The sequence below is a fragment of the Pongo pygmaeus genome, chromosome 7, assembly GCF_028885625.2.
Source record: "Pongo pygmaeus isolate AG05252 chromosome 7, NHGRI_mPonPyg2-v2.0_pri, whole genome shotgun sequence".
NCBI lineage: Eukaryota > Metazoa > Chordata > Mammalia > Primates > Hominidae > Pongo > Pongo pygmaeus.
This window is the reverse complement of record NC_072380.2, coordinates 110083756-110103453: the sequence shown is the minus strand read 5'-3', so window position 1 is coordinate 110103453 and position 19698 is coordinate 110083756. Positions and strand designations below refer to the sequence as shown.

The window sequence follows — 19698 nt, the reverse complement described above, 5'->3', positions numbered from 1 at the left end:
AGATTTTGTGTCACCAACCTAGGCCTTTTGTAAAATGGTCCCTTCTGCCATAGAGATACTTTCCATAGAAGCCACATCATTCAAGAGCCTATAACCAAGTTTTAAACAAATGTTCCATTTTGGGAGGCTGAACCATAGTCATATTATGTACATATATTGGGGGAAAATGAAACCAATCATATTTTCTCTATGTCTAAGCTGTCTATCCCTTGTATGCCTAGATATTTAGCAGGAGAAAATACAGTACAGTGTGGTTCTTGATTTCACTACTGATAGTTATATGACTCTGGGCAAGTTATTCAACTTCTCTAGCTTCATTTATAAAATGCGTCTTACCTTTCTCTTGGGATTGTTTTGAAGACGAAATTAGTCATTATATTTTAAATGCTTAGCACAGTGCTTAAAACAATATTTATGATAAAATACTTGAGTCAACAAAACTTTATTCTTCTTTTTTTTTTTTTGAGACAGTGTCTCGCTCTGTTGCCCAGGCCGGAGTGCAGTGGCGTGATCTCGGCTCACTGCAACCTCCGCCTCTCAGGTTCAAGCGATTCTCCTGCCTCAGCCTCCTAAGTAGCTGGGGTTACAGGCTCCCGTCACCGTGCCCGGCTAATTTTTGTATTTTTGGTAGAGACGGGGTTTCACTATGTTGGCCAGGCTGGTCTTGAACTCCTGACCTCATGACCTGCCCGCCTTGGCCTCTCAAAGTGCTGGGTTTACAGGCGTAAGCCACTGCGCCCAGCAACTTTATTATTCTTAAAAATTACCTGGCTATTTTTGACGAGTACTTCGGCTGGATCACTAGTGCTTATGGTCTTCAAGGAAAAAGCTTTTTCCTGTTTTGGACGGGTTTTAGAGGTATTCACCGGAAGCTCTTCTCTAATCTCTTTTTCTAATTCTTCTGTGTCCTATAGAGAAAAATAACCTATTAGATTATATAAATCATTCATTTTTCATTAATTAAAATCTATGGTGGTGTATGGCTGTAATCCCAGCACTTTGGGAGGCGGAGGTGGGTGAATTGCTTGACCTCAGGAATTTGAGACCAGCCTGGGCAACATGGTGAAACCTTGTCTCTACAAAAATACAAAAATTAGTCATGTGTGGTGGTGTATACATGTAGTCCCAGTTACTCAGGAGGCTGAGGAGGGAAGACTACTTGAGCCTGAGAGATGGAGGCTGCAGTGGACTGTGATCACACCACTGTACTCCAGGCTGGGTGACTCTGTCTCAAAAAAACCCCCAAAACTACAAAACTACAAAAATTAGCCAGGCATGGTGGTGCATGCCTTTAATCCCAGCTACTTGGGAGGAGGTATGAGAATTGCTTGAGCCTGGGAGGTGAAGGTTGCAGTGAGCCGAGATCACACCATTGCACTCCAGCCTGGGCAACAGAGGAAAACTCTGTCTCAAAAAAAAAAAAAACAAAAAAACAAAAAACAAACACAAAAAACACTTCACTTAACAACTTCAGGGAATAAAATGTTTATACATAAGTTAATTTTCTAGATAAATTAAGCTTACATAGTAGAAAGGGCAATAGACAGAAAATTCCAATTTTGGCCATGCCACAGTCTAGCTACAAAATCTCAGGGACAGCTGGGTGCAGTGGCTCACGCCTGTAATCCCAGCACTTTGGGAGGCTGAGGCAGGCAGATCACCTGAGGTCAGGAGTTTGAGACTAGCCTGGCCAACATGGTGAAACCCTGTCTCTAATAAAAATACAAAAATTAGCTGGGTGTGGTGGCGCACGCCTATAATCTCAGCTATTTGGGAGGCTGAGGCATGACAATTACTTGAACCTGGGAGGCGGAGGTTGCAGATCTCGCCACTGCACTCCAGCCTGGGCAACATGGTGAAACCCTATCTCTACTAAAAATACAAAAATTAGGCCGGGCGCAGTGGCTCATGCCTGTAATCCCAGCACTTTGGGAGGCCGAGGTGGGTGGATCATTTGAGGTCAGGAGTTCAAGACCAGTCTGGCCAACATGGTGAAACCCTGTTTCTACTAAAAATACAAAAATTATCTGGTAATGGTGGGTACACGCCTGTAATCCCAGCTACTTGGGAGGCTGATACATGATAATTGCTTGAACCTGGGAGGTGAAGGTTGCAGTGAGCCAAGATCGCGCCACTGCACTCAGCCTGGGTGACAGAGTGAGACCTTGTCTCAAAAACAAACAAACAAACAATCTCAGGGACAAGTCACTTAGTTTCCCTAAGCCTGTTTCCTCAACTGTAAAGTAAAATTTGCCCTAATAATTTCTAAAAACTCATACAAGCTTTAAGATTTCCATTTTTTTGGGGGGGGGGTATAAAAATTTTTTATACATAAAGAATATCACCACTAACAAATGCAGACAGGCTAGGACACCATGGTACAGGGTGGAGGACGGCTAGCTCTTTGGAAAGTGAAAGGTTTGGGTGGCATGGGCCTCATGCCACCCAAGTCAGGAGATTAGTCAGGAGACGGGAGGGCACATGCCAAACACCACAGGACATCAGGGCAGTAAGATTTCCATTCTTAGACTTTCAAACTTTTACGAAGTTTCAGCAAAATAATTCTAGAGCACATTATATGCTTAGTAAATTATATGTAAAATAAACATGAACTAGAATATATTAAATAGAAGGATTACTGTATTTTTTGGCAAACGCATCCATATAAAATGGCCGTTCTTTTTAACAAATGGCTAAGATGATCTTGATGTTCTTCTGACACTGATGTTCTATTTTATGATAGTTATTCAGTATAGTAGTGGGTTTAGACAGTCAAGATTTTCTATATATTTAGGCTGAGCAGGTAGCTTTGGAAGTATGTGGGTGAAGTCTGTAATCTTACAAAGTTTTTCAAAGTTTTGCAATCTTACAAAGTCAGAAGACATCAATTTATTTCCATCCTAAGTTGAACTCAACATGAAAGACCCCATCAGCCACACACGAACACTAAAAAGGTCTTTGGGTTTGGTGCGGTAGCTTGCATCTGTAATCCCAGCACTTTGGGAGCCAAGGCAGGAGGACTGTTTGAGCCCAGGAGTTTGGGATAGCCTGGGTAACATAGGGAAACTCTGTCTCTACAAAAAAATAAAAAGCTGTAGTCCTAGTTACTTGGGAGGCTGAAGCAGGAGGATCCCTTGAGCCCAGGAGGTTAAGGCTGCAGTGAGCTGTGATGGAGCCACTGCATTCCAGCCTGACAACAGAGTGGAATGTCTCAAAAAACAAACAAAACAAAACAAAAAGAGAAAAAAATATATAATTTTTTTTTGAGACAGAGTCTCACTCTGTTGTCCAGGCTGGAGTGTAGTGGCACAATCTCGGCTCACTGCAACCTGCAATTCTCCTGCCTCAGCTTCACAAGTAGCTGGGACTACAGGCACCAGCTACCACGTGCGGCTAATTTCTGTATTTTCAGTAGAGACGGGGTTTCACCATGTTGGCCAGGATGGTCTCAAACTCCTGACCTTGTGATCCACCCGCCTTGGCCTCCCAAAGTGCTGGGATTACAGGCGTGAGCCACCGCACCTGGCCTACCTTTTTTTTTTTTTTTTTTTTTAAGATCGAGTTTCACTCTTGTTGCCCAGACTGGAGTGCAATGGCATGATCTTGGCTCACTGCAATCTCCGCCTCCCGGGTTCAAGTGATTCTCCTGCCTCAGCCTCCCAAGTAGCTGGGATTACAGATGCATGCAACCATGCCCGGTTAATGCTGTATTTTCAGTAGAGATGGGGTTTCTCCATGTTGGTCAGGTTGGTCTCGAACTCCCGACCTCAGGTGATCCACCTGCCTCGGCCTCCCAAAGTGCTGGGATTATAGGCGTGAGCCACCGTGCCCAGCCATAACCTTTTATTAATAGGATATATGTGCTATGTACTCAGCATAGAACTTCAAGGATATTGAATTCTCAAAACAACCTATGCAGTTATGTAACTTGTGCAAGGTAAAAAAAAATGACAGAACATGATTCAGAATATAGATCTGACTCTAAACCTAGAATATTTATTCATTATATTTTTAAAAACACAGTGAACATTTTAAAAAGGATATCAGAATACCAAAGAAACATTCACGTTAATGACCTTTGCCAATACGTTAAACATTTCAGAATACATTTATCCTTCAAAATTTCTTTTAAAAGGAGCTCAACTAATCCACAATCCACAAAATTATTACTAGTAAATACTCTAAGTCAAAGAAATTCAAGAAAAATTTGGCTAAAATGGTTTTCAGGTAGTATTACTAACAAAGGATAGATGTAACATTTCTCATCTGCCAGCTCCAGCTAACAAGAAAAGCATACCTATTACATAGTGTTAGTTTGTTCATATCCACTGATCTTAGCTATGTTACAACCTTAATGCCCATTCATTTTTACTAATGAAAAAGCAAGTATTGATAATAAGCTTGTATGATTTATGAGGGTTTGTGCTTCCCACAATAAAAAATAACTAAATACATATTTCCTTAAAAAGCCATGTAGAAACTTCTTTCAAAAACAGTAAGTGGCTGGGCGTGGTGGTTCACACCTGTAATCCCAACACTTTGGGAGGCTGAGGTGGGAAGATCACTTGAGGCCAGATCATTTGAGACCAGCCTGGCCAACATGGTTAAATCCCTTCTCTACTAAAAATGCAAAAATTAGCTGGGTGTGGTGGTTTATGCCTGTAATCCCAGCTACTTGGAAGGCTGAGGCAGGAGAATCACTTGAACCTGGGAGAGGGAGGTTACAGTAAGGTGAGACTGTGCCATTGCACTCCAGCCGGGGTGACAGAGTGAGGCTCCGTCTCAAAAATAAATAAGGCTGGGCGCGGTGGTTCACGCCTGTAATCCCAACACTTTGGGAGGCTAAGTTGGGCCGACCACTTGAGGCCAGATCACTTGAGACCAGCCTGGCTAACATGGCGAAAGCCTGTCTCTACTAAAAATACAAAAATTAGCCAGGTGTGGTGGCACATGCCTGTAACCCTAGCTACTTGGGAAGCTGAGGCAGGAGAATCGCTTGAACCCGGGAGGCAGAGGCTGCAATGAGCTGAGATTGCAGTACTGAACTCCAGCCTGGGCAACAGAACAAGACTCTATCTCAAAAAAAAAAAAAAAAAAAAAAAAGATAAACAAATAGAACAATAAGTAGGAAAAATTACTATGTGGGCTATCCCTAGAAATTGCGGTTCCCTATCTCCTACATTTAAACAATTAATTACATAGTTATAGTAAGGAATACAAATATTTTAAGAAGTTATAATGTAACAGTATTAGTGCTTTAAAAAAACATATGCATGTTTCTAATAATCAATCTGAAATTAAAATTTTTTTTTTTTTTTTTTTTTTTTGAGACAGGGTCTTGCTCTGTGACCCAGGCTGGAGTACAGTAGTGTGATTTTTGGCTCACTGCAAGTTCTGCCTCCCGGGCGCAAGTGATTGTCTCACCTCAGCTTCCTGAGTAGCTGGGGCTACAAGCGTATGCCACCGTGCCTAGCTAATTTTTGTAGAGACAGGGTTTTGCCATGTTGCCCAGGCTGGTGTCAAGCTCCTGGACTGAAGTGATCCTCCCGCCTTAGCCTTCCAATGTGCTGGGATTACAGGCATGAGCCATTGTGCCCAGCTTAAAATTTCATCTCTGACTTCATTTTTATTATAATTTACTTTTTTTCCCCCAGATAGGAGAGCAAAGAAAAAGAAAGAAAAGGAAATGTATGAATGATGGAAAGAGAAAATATCTGTTGGGTAGATGCCAAAAAAGCAAGAAAGGATACTTCTAAGTGAAATAACCAGCAAACTCAAAGTCAAGTGAAAGACTCCACTTGTTATACACACGGTTTTTCTATGTGTGCTAAATGTTACCTTCCAGTTACTCAAAAGGAATTTTGTATGTGTAAAATACTGTCTCTCTTTTCCCATTTCACCATTATATAATAAAAAAATGCATGAATAATTTGGAATTTTACTTATTTTTGAGTTTAGCAACACCTTTAGCATGAATTTTTTGAGCAATAACATTTTTATTACAATATAATGTATTGAATATGTAAAACAGTCTATGACTTTTCAAATAAATAATGTCTCATACTGTCTTTTATTTCTATATATTTTTAGCATCTGTACATAATCTTTTCACATTTTAAGCCGGAGGCACTTAATGAATGCTTGTTGTTCTGACATTTTACCTGTGCAGGAGAGTTATCTTCACCTTGCTTCTTCTTTTTCTTTTTTTTCTTTTTGGATTTCCCAGTTGGAAGAGTTCCCTCTCCCTTTTCTTTATCATCATCTGAGACCTTAGGTTAAAAGCAAAAATATTAAAGAGAAGCAAATGGTTATATGTCCATTATTTAGAAAATTATTATGAAATAATTTCATTCATTAGGTACAGTCTTCATTTCCCAAAATCTAAATAAAAACTAGTAATAAGTAATAAAACGGATCAAGAACTACATATTTAAAAAATAACAAAATACATGGAACTTCATTCTCTCAGTGTGTCTATGTCACCCATCACTCACTACAACATAAGTAGAGAGCTGTGTAAACTTTAGTGTTTTAAAAACTCACTGAGGCTGGGCACGGTGGTTCATGCCTGTAATCCCAGCACTTTGGGAGGCCGAGGCGGGTGGATCACGAGGTCAGGAGATCGAGACCATCCTGGCTAACACGGTGAAACCCCATCTCTACTAAAAATACAAAAAAATTAGCCGGGCGTGATGGTGGGCGCCTGTAGTCCCAGCTACTCGGGAGGCTAAGGCAGGAGTATGGCGTGAACCCGGGAGGCGGAGCTTGCAGTGAGCCAAAATCACTCCACTGCACTCCAGCCTGGGCAACAGAGTAAGACTCCGTCTCAAAAAAAAAATAAAAAAAAAAAAAGAAAAATAAAAAATAAAAAAATAAAAACTCACTGAATAGGTAATTCTATTTTATTTTGAAGTTCAAATGTAGTGCAATTTAAGTTAAAATTTATTTGACTCTGTTAAGAGAATGAAATAACAACCCACACAATGGGGGAATATATTTGCAAGCCATATGGTTCCATCCATGGAACTAGTATCCATACATAAGGAACACTCAAGTTTAAAAAAAAAATCCCCTTAGAAAATATGCAAAAGACATGAACAGACATTTCACCCAAGAACATACAGAGATGCCAAAGAAACCATGGGAAAAAGCTCAACTCCATTTGCTATTAGGGAAATGCATATTAAAACCACAATGAGTTATCACTATACACCTATCAGAACTGCTAAAATAAAAAAGTGACAACTGCAAATTTAGGTGAGGATACAGAAAAACCAGTTTCTTAGAATACTAAAATATGCAACTATCATAACACCCAGCGATTGTACATATGGGCATTTATCCTAGAGAAATGAAAACTTATGTTTAGACAGAGACTTCTGAAAACCTACATATTTAGCAGCTTTATTCATAATAGTCCCAAACTGGAAAGGACACAAATGTCCTTCAATAGGTAAATGGTTAAAGAAACTGAGGTACATCCAGACCATGGAATATCACTCAGCAGTAAAAAGGTACAACTACCGACACATACAACAACCTGGATGAATCTCCAGAGAATTATGTGGAGTGAAAAAAAAAAAACAAAACATACCAAGGCCAGGAGCAGTGGCTGAAGCCTGTAATCCCAGCACTTTGGAGGCCAAGGTGGGTGGATCCCCTAAGGTCAGGAGTTCAAGAGCAGCCTGACCACTATGGTGAAACCCCGTCTCTACTAAAAATAAAAAAATTAGCTGGGCCTGGTGGCATGAGCCTGTAATCCCAGCTACTTGGGAGGCTGAGATGGGAGAATTGCTTGAACCTGGGAGGTGGAGGTTGCAGTGAGCCGAGATCATGCCACTGCACTCCAGCCTGGGTAACAGAGCAAGACTCCATCTCAATCAAACGAACAAACAAGAACCATAGCAAAAGGTTATATATATTATAATTCCATTAATAAAACATTCTTGAAATGATAAATGTTCTGTATCTTGATTGCATCAATTCAAACACGCCAGTTGTGAAAAGGTAGTTCCCCCTTATTTGCAGTTTTGCTTTCTGCAGTTTCAGTTACCTGCGGTCAACCTCAGTCTGATATTAAAGTACTTTGAAAGACACAGTGAGAGAGACCACATTCATATAACTTTTATTACAGTAAATTTTATAACTGTTTTATGATTACTGTTGTTAATCCTTTACTAATTTACAAATTAAACTTTATCAGAGGTATGTATAGGAAAAAGCATAGTATACCTAGGGTTTGACACTATCTGTGGTTTCAGGCATCCACTGGGAGTCTTGGAATGCACCCTGTGTATAAGTGGAGGTGGGGAACGGTGGGGATGGCTACTGTGCTACTGTACAGTATTATGGTTTTTTAACATGTTACCACCGGGGAAAACTGGGTAAAAGGGGTACAGGGGATCACTCTGTTTCATTCCTGCCTGGTTTTGTTTTGTTTTTTTCAAGACAGGGTCTCGCTCTGTTGCCCAGGCTGGAGTACAGTGGTGCAATCAAGGCTCACTGCACAGCCTTGACCTCCTGATCCTCTTGCCTTAGCCACCTGAGGAGCTGGGACTACAGGCTGATTTTTCTTTCTTTTTTTTTTTTAATTAGAGATAGGGTCTTGCTATGTTGTACAGGCTAGCCTCAAACACGGACTCAAGTGATCCTCCTACCTTGGTCTCCCAAAGTGCTGGGATTACAGGCATGAGCCACTGTGCCTGGCCTATATTATTTCTTATAACTGCATTTGAATCTACAATTATCTCAAAATAAAAGGTTTAATTTAAAAAACTGAATTTGAGAGATCATGTCATTGAAAATAGCATTCTGCAGGACAAAAAAAAACCTATCAAGTTAGCACTGTTATGTTAGTATTCATAATGATGCAGAGGCCATGCCAATCTTCTCTGTATCTTATCTATCTACCTATCTATTTATTGTTTTGAGATGGAGTCTTGCTCTGTTGCCCAGGCTGGAGTGCAATGGTGCCATCTTGGCTCACTGCAACCTCCACCTCCTAGGTTCAAGCAATTCCCCTGCCTCAGTCTCCCAAGTAGCTAGGATTATAGGTGCGCACCACCACGCCCGGCTAATTTTTCTATTTTTAGTAGAGATGGGGTTTCACCTTGTTGGTCAGGCTGGTCTCGAACTCCTGACCTCAGGTGATCCACTCGCCTCGGCCTCCCAAAGTGCTGGGATTACAGGCCTGAGCCACTGTGCCTGGCCTTATCTATTTTTTTTTTTTTTTTTTTTTTTGAGATAGTCTCACTCTGTTGCCCAGGCTGGAGTGAAGTGGCTCACTGCAACCTCTGCCTCCCAGTTCAAGCGAGTCTTGTTCCTCAGCCTCCCGAGTAGCTGGGATTACAGGCACACACCGCCACATCCAGCTAATTTTTTTTTTTTTTTGTATTTTTAGTAGAGACGGGGTTTCACCATGTTGGCTAGTCTGGTCTCAAATTCCCGACCTTGGGTGATCTGCCCACCTCGGCCTCCCAAAGTACTGGGATTACAAATGTGAGCCACCACGCCTGGCCTCAATTTTAGTGTATGTGTTGCTGAAGTAAGCACTGTAGTTTAACTTTCTATGGAAAAATGCTTTTGGTTTATTCTCACAAATGACAACCTAGATTCCTAGACTATCTTTACAGGAAGAGATGATTCTAAGTAACCGCTATTTCTCTGCTCAGCACTATAATCATTATAATGATTTTGGTGGTCTCACGAACTACCAAATAGCTTACAGACATTACAAGCAGATGGAAAAACAAAACAAAATGTGGCACAAACTTAGCTAAGAGATTTTCAGTCTAGGCTGGCTGGCTACCAGTTGTGGAGAAACATCCCTAGAAGTTTTCACCACAAGCTGTTTCAAGGTCTTACAATGATTAAAATGACATATGAACAGATACGTGCCATGAATGATACTCAGGTCACAAGGACTTTCTTCAGTCAGCTTATCACTTCATTATAATCCAACCATACAAGAAATGTAGTTCCCCATGGCAAAATACTATTTTTGTTAATGGGAAGATGCTGAAATCAACTCTACAACTTTTAACTCCTACGAAAGAGTTGAGATTTTTATAAACGTATTTTAAATCTTTAAATAAAAAGGACATTACTGATAAATTTCAAATTCCTTTATACCGCTTCCCAATCCCATTTTCACACTACCTTCCTAATGGTAACTAAAATTGTGAACAACTTCTGTGTCTATCCAATCAATTTTTCTATAAATTTATTTGTATCCACATATAAAAACTTACATAAATGACATATTCTATCTTTTTATAACTTGCTCATCATTCAGCATGTTGAGATTCCATTCATAATGCTAATGTAGTTTTAGTTCATTTTTAACTTCTAATATGCCATGGTATAAACATATCACATCTTTCCATTCCCCAACTGATGAACATTTTGATGACAGCTCACTTTTGCTTAGAAATGTAAAAGGTAATCTCTGAATATATTCAGAAAAAGAATTCCTATGATGTATGATAAAGTCTTTATTCCATTCATGGGTTCTATTGTGTTAAATGTCCAACAAACATCTGAATGATCACTATGTATTAAGGTATTATATATTAAGATATTGTACTAAGAAGCCTTTTTGTAGGTCCAATCTAAAACCCCTTTCCCTGCTGTTGACTTTCACATTGCCTGTTAACTGTCCTCCTCTACATTTATTTACCCCTCCTTCTACCATTAGTATTATATCTGTTTTTTTTTTTTTTTTTTTTTTTTGAGATGAAGTCTCGCTATGTTGTCCAGGCTGGAGTGCAGTGGTGCAACCTTGGCTCACTGTAACCTCTGCCTCCCGGGTTCAAGCAATTCTTTGCCTCAGTCAGCCTCATGAGTAGATGGGATTACAAGTGCCCGCCACCATGCCCAGCTAATTTTTGTATTTTTAGCAGAGATGGGGTTTCACCATCTTGGCCAGGCTGGTCTTGAACTCCTGACCTTGTGATCTACCCACCTTGGCCTCGCAAAGTGGGAGCCACTGTGCCCTGCCTATATCCTGTTTTAAAGACCAATCCTGGCTGGGGGCAGTGGCTCACGCCTGTAATCCTAGCACTTTGCGAGGCCGAGGTGGGCAGACCACTTGAGGTCAGGAGTTTGAGACCAGCCTGGCTAACATGGCAAAAACCCGTCTCTACTAAAAATGCAAAAATTAGCTGGGCATGGTGATGCATGCCTGTAATCCCAGCTACTCAGCAGGCTGAGGAGGGAGAATCACTTGAACCTGGGAGGTGGAGGTTGCAGAGAGCCGAGATCGTGCCACTGCACTCCAGCCTGGGAGACAGGGCGAAACTCCACCTCAAAAAAAAAAAAAAAAAAAAAAAAAAAAAAGAAAGGCCTGGCATGGTGGCTCATGCCTGTAATCCCAGCACTTTGGGAGGCCGAGGCGGGTGGATCGTTTGAGGTCAGGAGTTTGAAACCAGCCTGACCAACATGGTGAAACCCCATCTCTACTAAAAGTACAAAAATTAGCCAGGCATGGTGGCGGGTGCCTGTAATCCCAGCTACTCGGGAGGCTGAGGCATGAGAATTGCTTGAACTCGGGAGGTGGAGACTGCAGTGAGCTGAGATTGTATCACTGAACTCCAGCCTGGGTGACAGAGCAAAACTCCATCTCAAAAAGAAAAAGAAAAAAAAAGACCAATCCATCCACTTGTTAAAGGCTTCCTGATCCTCTTCTGGCACCTTACTCTATCAGTCAAATCTTCCCTCTCATTTAACTTTTTCTTTCCTTTTTTTTTTTTTTTTAAGAGATGGGGTCTTGCTATGTTCAAACAATCCTCCTGCCTCAGCCTCCTGAATAGCTGGGACTACCAGATGTATGCCACTGTGCCCAGCCTATGTTTAACTTTTTACTTTATTCTGGATCCTTTCCCTTTGTATTGACAGACATGCTAAAACATGGGTTGGCAAATTACAAATACAGCCCAGCATTAGTTCCTACAAATAAAATTCATTTCCATATCATCTATGGCTACTTGCTATATAATTGACTAGCTGCATCAGAATGTATGGCTTTTTAATAAAGACTGTGCAGGCCAGACACAGTGGCTTACACATGTAATCCCAGCACTTTGAGAGGCTGAGGCAGGAGGGTCACTTGAGGCCAGGAGTTTGAGGACACCATCTCAAAAAAAAAAAAAAAAAAAAGGCCAGGCATGGTGGCTTACGCCTGTAATCCCAGCACTTTGGGAGGCTGAGGTGAGCGGATCACCTGATGAGGTCAGGAGGTGGAGACCAGCTTTGCCAACATGGTGAAACCCCGTATCTACTAAATACACAAAAATTAGCCAGGCATAGTGGTGGGCTAATTTGTAATCCCAGCTACTCAGGAGTCTGAGTTAGGAAAACTGCTGGAGGCAGAGGTTGCAGTGAGCTGAGATCATGCCACTGCACTCCAGCCTGGGCGGCAGAACAAGAATCTGTCTCCAAAAAAAAAAAAAAAAGGAAAGAAAGAAAAAAAGACTGCTGACCCTATACCAAAATCTCCCCTATCATTAAAATACAACCCCCCAACCCTAGCAAAACCATTCCTGATACCACGTGTTGCTATTATCCACTATCTCTCCTCCAGTCCTATCCAAACTTGGGATTGCTGTTTCTGATGCTGTTGATTATTGCCTCTCTGACCCTCTCAATTGTGTCAGCCTCTGTGACCCAGAATTCTCCTTCAGTTGCTTTATTTTATTTTTATAAATAGAGATGGGGTCTCGCTATGTTGTCCAGGCTGGCCTTGAACTCCTGGGCTCAAGCAATCCTCCCACAGCACCTCCCAAAGTGCTGGGATTATAGGCGTGAGCCACCGTGCCCAGCCTGTCTCTTTCATTAACAAATAAACACCCAGGAATCTCTTATACTCACCTTTTGATCATCAGGAATTGGTTCCTGGGACTTTAGAAGTGAAGCTCTTTCTTCGTCTACCCAATTGCCCCACTCTTCTGCTGGTGCATTCCAATCAGAGTTGGGATCAGCAGAAGACAGACCATCTAAAATTTAACAGTGTGAATTAGGCGTCTATCATTTTTGCCATAAATTAAAAGGCAAAAACTAAAAATTCCTTATGTTCAACTAAGCTGTAATTTTAAGTTATTGTTCTGTCTCCCAAGCACATTTTAAGAGCCAGAAAAAAAAAATAACATGAAGGTAACAATCTTTATTCAATTTCTGCTAAGCATATCATATGGTTAATGGAATTTCTAAGAAATTCCAGAAAATTTATTAGCCATTTGATTCCACTCTTTCTGCTTCCTTTGTTATCAGTCTCCTGAATTTCTTTTCTCTATCCATTTTTAACTTGGTCTAGGACCTGGTTGTTTTCTCCCCTGATTATTACAACATTTTTGTAATTGATTTATTGTCTAGGGTTTGGAATTAATTCTTAACAGTAGTACCAAAGTTACAATCCCTACCTGTCATTTTATACTACACCTCTCCTATCCTTATGAGCTTTTCAAAATTAGTTTCTTCAAATTCACCAAGTCATGACAATATTCAACGTCTTATTTTTCTCCCCCTTTTTAAATACTTAACCTGTACTTTCTTATATTTTTCAGCTCATTCAATGTGCTTTTTATCCAATCATTTCAAAAGCATTTGAATAACTTTCAGGGCTTCAATCATCATTTATTATCAAAAATAAATTTTATTCTAGACTTCTAGATCCCTTTATTTCACCATAGGAGGCACTGAATTTTTAACTCCTTGAGGAAGCTATCAATGACTTATTCTAAAAGGAAAAACCAGTCTTTGCCTTTAACCAGATTAAATAAGTAGCTCTCAAAGTTAATTCTTCCCTCCTCTCCCTGCAAATCATATACTCCTATATATGTTCCTGTAAATCTACTTACAGTCAGGTTTCACTTACAATGGTTTAAGATGACAAAGGTTAGGCTTTATTTCCAAATGGTTAACAAGTTGTCCCAACAATGCTTAAATGAAAAATCCAATCATTTCCCACTAATACCTAATGCTACTCTTATCGAACACTCAATTCTTTCTTTATTTTTTTCCCCAAGATGGAGTCTTGCTCTGTTGCCCAAGCTGGAGTGCAGTGGCATGATCTCGGCTAACTGGAACCTCCGCCTCCCAGGTTCAAGCGATTCTCCTGCCTCAACCTCCCGAGTAGCTGGGATTACAGGCATGCGCCACCACACCCGGCTAATTTTTGTATTCTTAGTAGAGACAGGGTTTCACAATGTTGGCCAGGCTGGTCTCGAACTCTTGACCTCGTGATCTGCCTGACTCGGCCTCCCAAAGTGCTGGGATTATAGGCGTGAGCCACCACGCCCAGCAATGCTCAATTCTCTTTTTTTTTTTTTGAGATGGAGTCTCACTCTGTCACCCAGGCTGGAGTGTAGCGGCATGATCTTGGCTCACTGCAACCTCCGCCTCCCGGGTTCAAGCGATTCTCCTGCCTCAGCCTCCCAAGTAGCTGGGATTACAGGCGTGCATCACCACACCTGGCTAATTTTTCTATTTTTAGTAGAAACAGGGTTTCACCATGTTGGTCACAGGCTGGTCTCGAACTCCTGACCTCTTGATCCACCTGCCTCAGCCTCCCAAAGTGTTGGGATTACAGGCATGAGCCACCGTGCCCAGCCTTACTCAATTCTTTTATATGCACTTCAGTCTGTTTCTGGAATTTCTATTCTATTCCACTGATCTATTCCTGGGACAGTGCTATACATAACTCTGCAATACATTTTTGTATCTAGAAGGACAAATTTGTTTGCATTACTCTTATTTAGTACTCCTATTTACTTTCTGCTTGTCTTATTTTTCCAGGTGAACTCTATTATTGTTTTTGTTTAACAGGGAGGTATAATACATTCTTACGAAAGTTTTAAAATCCAGGTTTTGGAAGAATATATAACAATCTGGGAAAATGCTCACAGAAAAAAAAATCATAGACAAAATTGTCTACACAGTATGATCTCAAATTTATGAGGAAGAGACAGAAGAAAATAAAACATTATATATATATATATATTATATATATATATATATTTTCTTAGTTTAAGAGACAGGGTCTTATTCTGTCACCCAGGCTGGAGCGCAGTGGTATAATCATAGTTCACTGCAGCCTTAACCTCCTGGGGCTCAAGTGATCCTCCTGCCTCAGCCTCCTGAGCAGCTGGGACCACAGCCATGTGCCACCATGCCTGGCTAGTTTTTAAATTTTTTGTAGAGAAGGAGATTCACTATATTGCCCAGGTTGGAATAATAAATATATTTTAATAGTGAAATTACATCTATCCAATCCTTATTAAGCACTTACTATGTGCTAGAACTTGAGCTAGGTAGGTACTAGAGATACAAAAATAAGTAAAATAGAATCCCTCTGCACGTGCAGCTTGTAGTCTGTCTATTCAGGGGTGAAGATAGGTAAGCTTAACAAACTATTAAATACAGAGTGATAGATTCTGCCATGGGGGCTGTGGAAACAGAGAAGAGCTAAGCTAGTGGAGGACAGGGAGAGACAACATAAGAATTTATAGTCTAGTGGAGGAAAAACATGGAACAGGTGATTACAAGTGTGAAATGTGTTACAAAAAAGGAAGTTCCTTCCTGTATTTCTAAATTCACCACCATGAGCAAGTATCTGGAGTCAGTATTACATAGAGGTGAAGAGCATGGGTCTTCATGTCAAACAAATGTACATTTGAATATTGTTCTACCACTTAATACCAAGATGATTTTGGTCAAGTTTCTTAATGGGCTCTATTATCAACTTCATAGGATTGCTGAGAGGATTATATGAGATACATGTAAAGCAATTCATGGCAATGCAGTAAGTGCTCAATGAATGATAGCTATTGTTTTTATTATCACTGATGATATTAAAACCAGTTTCTAATCTATAAGGCATGTATAGTTAAAAATTTATTTCTCACAATTCTGATGAACCTCTCAGTAAGATATACTTCATATGTAAGATATACTTCAATTCAATCTAGTAGATGTCTGGAACCAACTACTCATCTTATACCAAGCATTCATTAATAATACTTTTAGGAGGTTCACATACCAAACTATCATTGGCTTTGCTTAAATCTCAGATAAGAAACTCAGATTTTGAAAACTGCTGTCCATAAGCCATGTCTCTAAGACTTCTTGCCAGAAAAGAAACTATTAAGCAGAAAAAAGTTTAGGCAATTGAGTGGGCAATATACCAACATGTCACCCATTTTCTTAATACATGTGGTAGGAGATGGAGGTGAAAAATAAAAATTGAGTAAAATGCTTAGTAAAAGTATTTTTTATGACAGGGTCTCGCTCTATTGCCCAGGCTGGAGTGCAGTGGCAAGATCATGGCACACTATAGCCTAGACTTCTCAGGCTCAAGTGATCCTCCACTTCAGACTCCTGAGTAGCTGGGACTACAGGCATGCGAATCACGTCCAGCTAATTTTTTTTGTAGAGATGGGGTCTCACTATGCTGCCTAGGCTGGTCTTGAACACATGGGCTCAAGAAATCCTTGCACCTTGGCTTCCCAAAGTGCTGGGATTACAAGTGTGAGCCATGGCACCGGCCTGGGTAACTAATTCTTAAGATTCATAGGCCTAATGTACCAAAAAACTTCTTAGACATAGTTCCCTTAAAAATGATTCACAGTATAGTTTGCTCCAATTATAATTTCTCATCGCTAAAGTTTTCCATTAGTCTGCCAATGTCTTTTCAAAGAGCCATACCGGTTTTCTTTTCAAAAGGGTAAGGAATTTGTCTCTTCATTTAATTTGCTTATGGAATAACATTTTAGGTTTAAGTATCTCTTTGCTGGTCTTTATTTGGTTGTCAGCTGTTTCTTGTCAGAACTTAATTCTTTTCAAAGAGCCATACTGGTTTTCTTTTCAAAAGGGTAAGGAATTTGTCTCTTCATTTAATTCACTTATGGAATAATGTTTTAGGTTTAAGCATCTCATTGCTGGGCTTTATTTGGTTGTCAGCTGTTTCTTGTCAGAACTTAATTCAATGTAAACTTTAATAACTTTTTAATAAAAGAAAACAATTATGTTAGAAAAACATTCTCCAGTGTTAACAACATTGGGTTAGTTAACCACATTGGGTAGACTAATTTTGCCACTAGAAGGATACCAACAGCAGCACTTACTGGATATTTACTATATGTGAGGCAGTGTTCTAAGTGCCTTATATGTATTAACTCATTTAATCTTCTCAGCCGTACTGTTTGGGAGGAATTACTGTTTTTACAGAGAAGAAAATTGAGGCATAGAATAATCATGTAACCTGCATAAGGGCAAAGGCAGGGAAGTTAAGATTGAAATCCAGGTAGTCTGTCCTGAAAGCTCATGCTTTCAACCACTCCATTATGCTGAAGCGAATTCATTCACTCCTGTGTGCCAAGAAAAAGTTCTATTCAACATCTGACTTTTTACATGGATTACAATAATGCTGTTCCTTTATGGTCAAGATAGCAATAGATTAATGTATGTCTTCAAACTGGAGGGCCAATATATTAATTATATCATACTGTAAATGTAAATCTAATGTAATATACTTTGTGGATTTGTAATCTAAAATACTAAATCATTCATTTTAGAAATTCAGAAGTAATAATTAAATTCACTGAGCACCAAAAATAGAGCTGCATTAAAGATGGTGACACAGAAAATAAAGTTTACAGAGAAAATGTTAAAGAGAAACTCTGGACTTAAAAAGACTGCCAATACAGCATAACAAATTTAAGTAAGATGGTGTTTCTGATACATATTACTTTGATTAAGTATAGAATCCTGTGGATACATGTTTTAAAAATCTTTTATTTTAGCAGCCAATCATGTTTTTCATATTCAAAGTATCTTAATATGGATAAAATAAAAAGTGTATCTATTCTGTCCAAGCAGGAAGGCCTGGAGACCTGTCCACTCAATTTTCCTCTGCCTCAACCCACAGCAGCCCAAGACACCTTACTGCTATTTTCCTATAGTCACTCCTATCATTGTTATAATCACTCCTCAATTCTATTCTGCATATAGCTGATAATTTTTCCTAAAGCACAAATACACTGTTTATTTTTTTCCCCAAAAATAGTGCTTTCACATTCTTGTAAAACCTTGGATTTAAACACTTCATACACAGTCAGCCCTGCGTATCCATGGGTTTTCCATTTGTGGGTTCAAAAATATTCAGAAAAAAAAATGAATGAACTGTGTCTGTATTGAATATGTACACACTTTTTTTCTTGTCATTATTCCCTAAACAATACAGTATAACAACTATTTACACCATATTAGTTACTACAAGTAGTCAAGAGATAATTTAAAATATATGGGAAGACATACGTAGGTTATATGCAAATACTATGCCATTTTATCATAGGAGACTTCAGCACCTGGGGATTTTGGTACCTGAGGGGGGTCGTGGAATCAACCCCCCATGGATACTGAGAGATGACTGTAATTTACAGAGCTTTCATGTTCACCCATTACCTCATTAAAGCCTCACAACAACCTATGAAAACAGACATGACACGTTATTTGCTCAATTTTACAGTTCCCAGATAAGTGACAAAGCCCAAACCATATGAGGTACTACATTTTAGAGTTGGGACTAAAATTCATATCTACTGTCTAAGCTAGTACTGAAAGCCCCCAGCTCCCTAACCTTTAGCCAGCAATTCAAGGCATGCATTTCACAATATGGTCCTCCCTGATCTTTCTCTCCTCATCTCCCTTAATCTGTAAGAACTGTGCTTTAACCACTGTGTCGCCAGCTTACCTTGATGATTACTATCATCACCAAGGCTGTACCAGATAGTGGTTAAGAGCATGAACTCTGGAGCCAGACTAGCAAGGTATGAATACCACCCTCCTCCATTTAACTAACTGTGTGGCCTGGGGAAAGCTAGATAACTTTCCCTTGTCACAGCTTTTTCATCTGGAAAGTGTGGAAACAAATAAAACCTACCACATAGAAATGTTTAAAGCATTAAATGAGATAATAAAATCCAAAAGACTAAAACCAGTGCCCGGCACATAGTCCAGTGTTTTTATTGTCATTATTATTACTACTGAACACCTATGTATAAAGGCTTGCACTAGGTCCTGAGTGAGAGTGCTAGTCCCCATTTTCAGAGAGTTCTTAACTCTACTTGGAGAAGCAAAACATATGCTTAAAAATGGTGGAAAACCCCACAGGGAACATATAAGTGCTAACAGTAGAAAACAGTAAATAGTAAAAAAGGATGTGAAATAAAAATTCAGAGAAAGTACATTTTGAGATTTAGGTTTGCGAGGAAAAAAACCTCATAATTTTTTTTTTTTTTAAATGAAGACGGCATGAGCTTTCTGAACATACAAACCATATTCTTCCTTTCTAAAATGAGTCTTCCTTTAACTAAACTTCTACTGGCAACTGGGTTAAGAAAGTAGTTTTCTACCAGCACAAAAATGTGTGTATACTTCACAAATACAAAGCCATTTCTGTATATTTAATTCAGTCTATTATACTACCTAGGAGGAGAAAAGACATTCATTTAAAACAAAAAACTTAAAAACCAGAAATACTACAGAGCAACTAGAAGAAAACTTTATGTTTAAATATTGCCTCAATTATGAAAATTCAGTTTTAATTCTACAGGTATTCAATAATCAGGTTTCAAGTAGTACATTTGGTATTAAATTATATTCTTATGACCTTTAAAGGTGAGAAATTAGAATTAAAATTAAAAC

At 39.5% G+C, this 19698-nt stretch overlaps 1 protein-coding gene across 4 annotated transcripts in view; it reads right to left on the bottom strand.

The window, feature by feature from the left end:
- Positions 1-19698, bottom strand: part of MTDH (metadherin) — an 81645-nt gene that overhangs the window by 6040 nt on the left and 55907 nt on the right. For 2 of the 4 annotated variants that reach the window (XM_054497413.2, XM_054497414.2), the window contains 3 exons: positions 12868-12992; positions 6162-6269; positions 768-908 (listed from right to left, as the gene is read on the bottom strand). In XM_054497413.2, coding sequence (XP_054353388.1) covers positions 768-908; positions 6162-6269; positions 12868-12992 — 374 coding nt within the window. The remainder of the gene's footprint in view (positions 1-767; positions 909-6161; positions 6270-12867; positions 12993-19698) is intronic. The other 2 variants (XM_054497415.2, XM_063669395.1) reach the window with 1 other exon arrangement.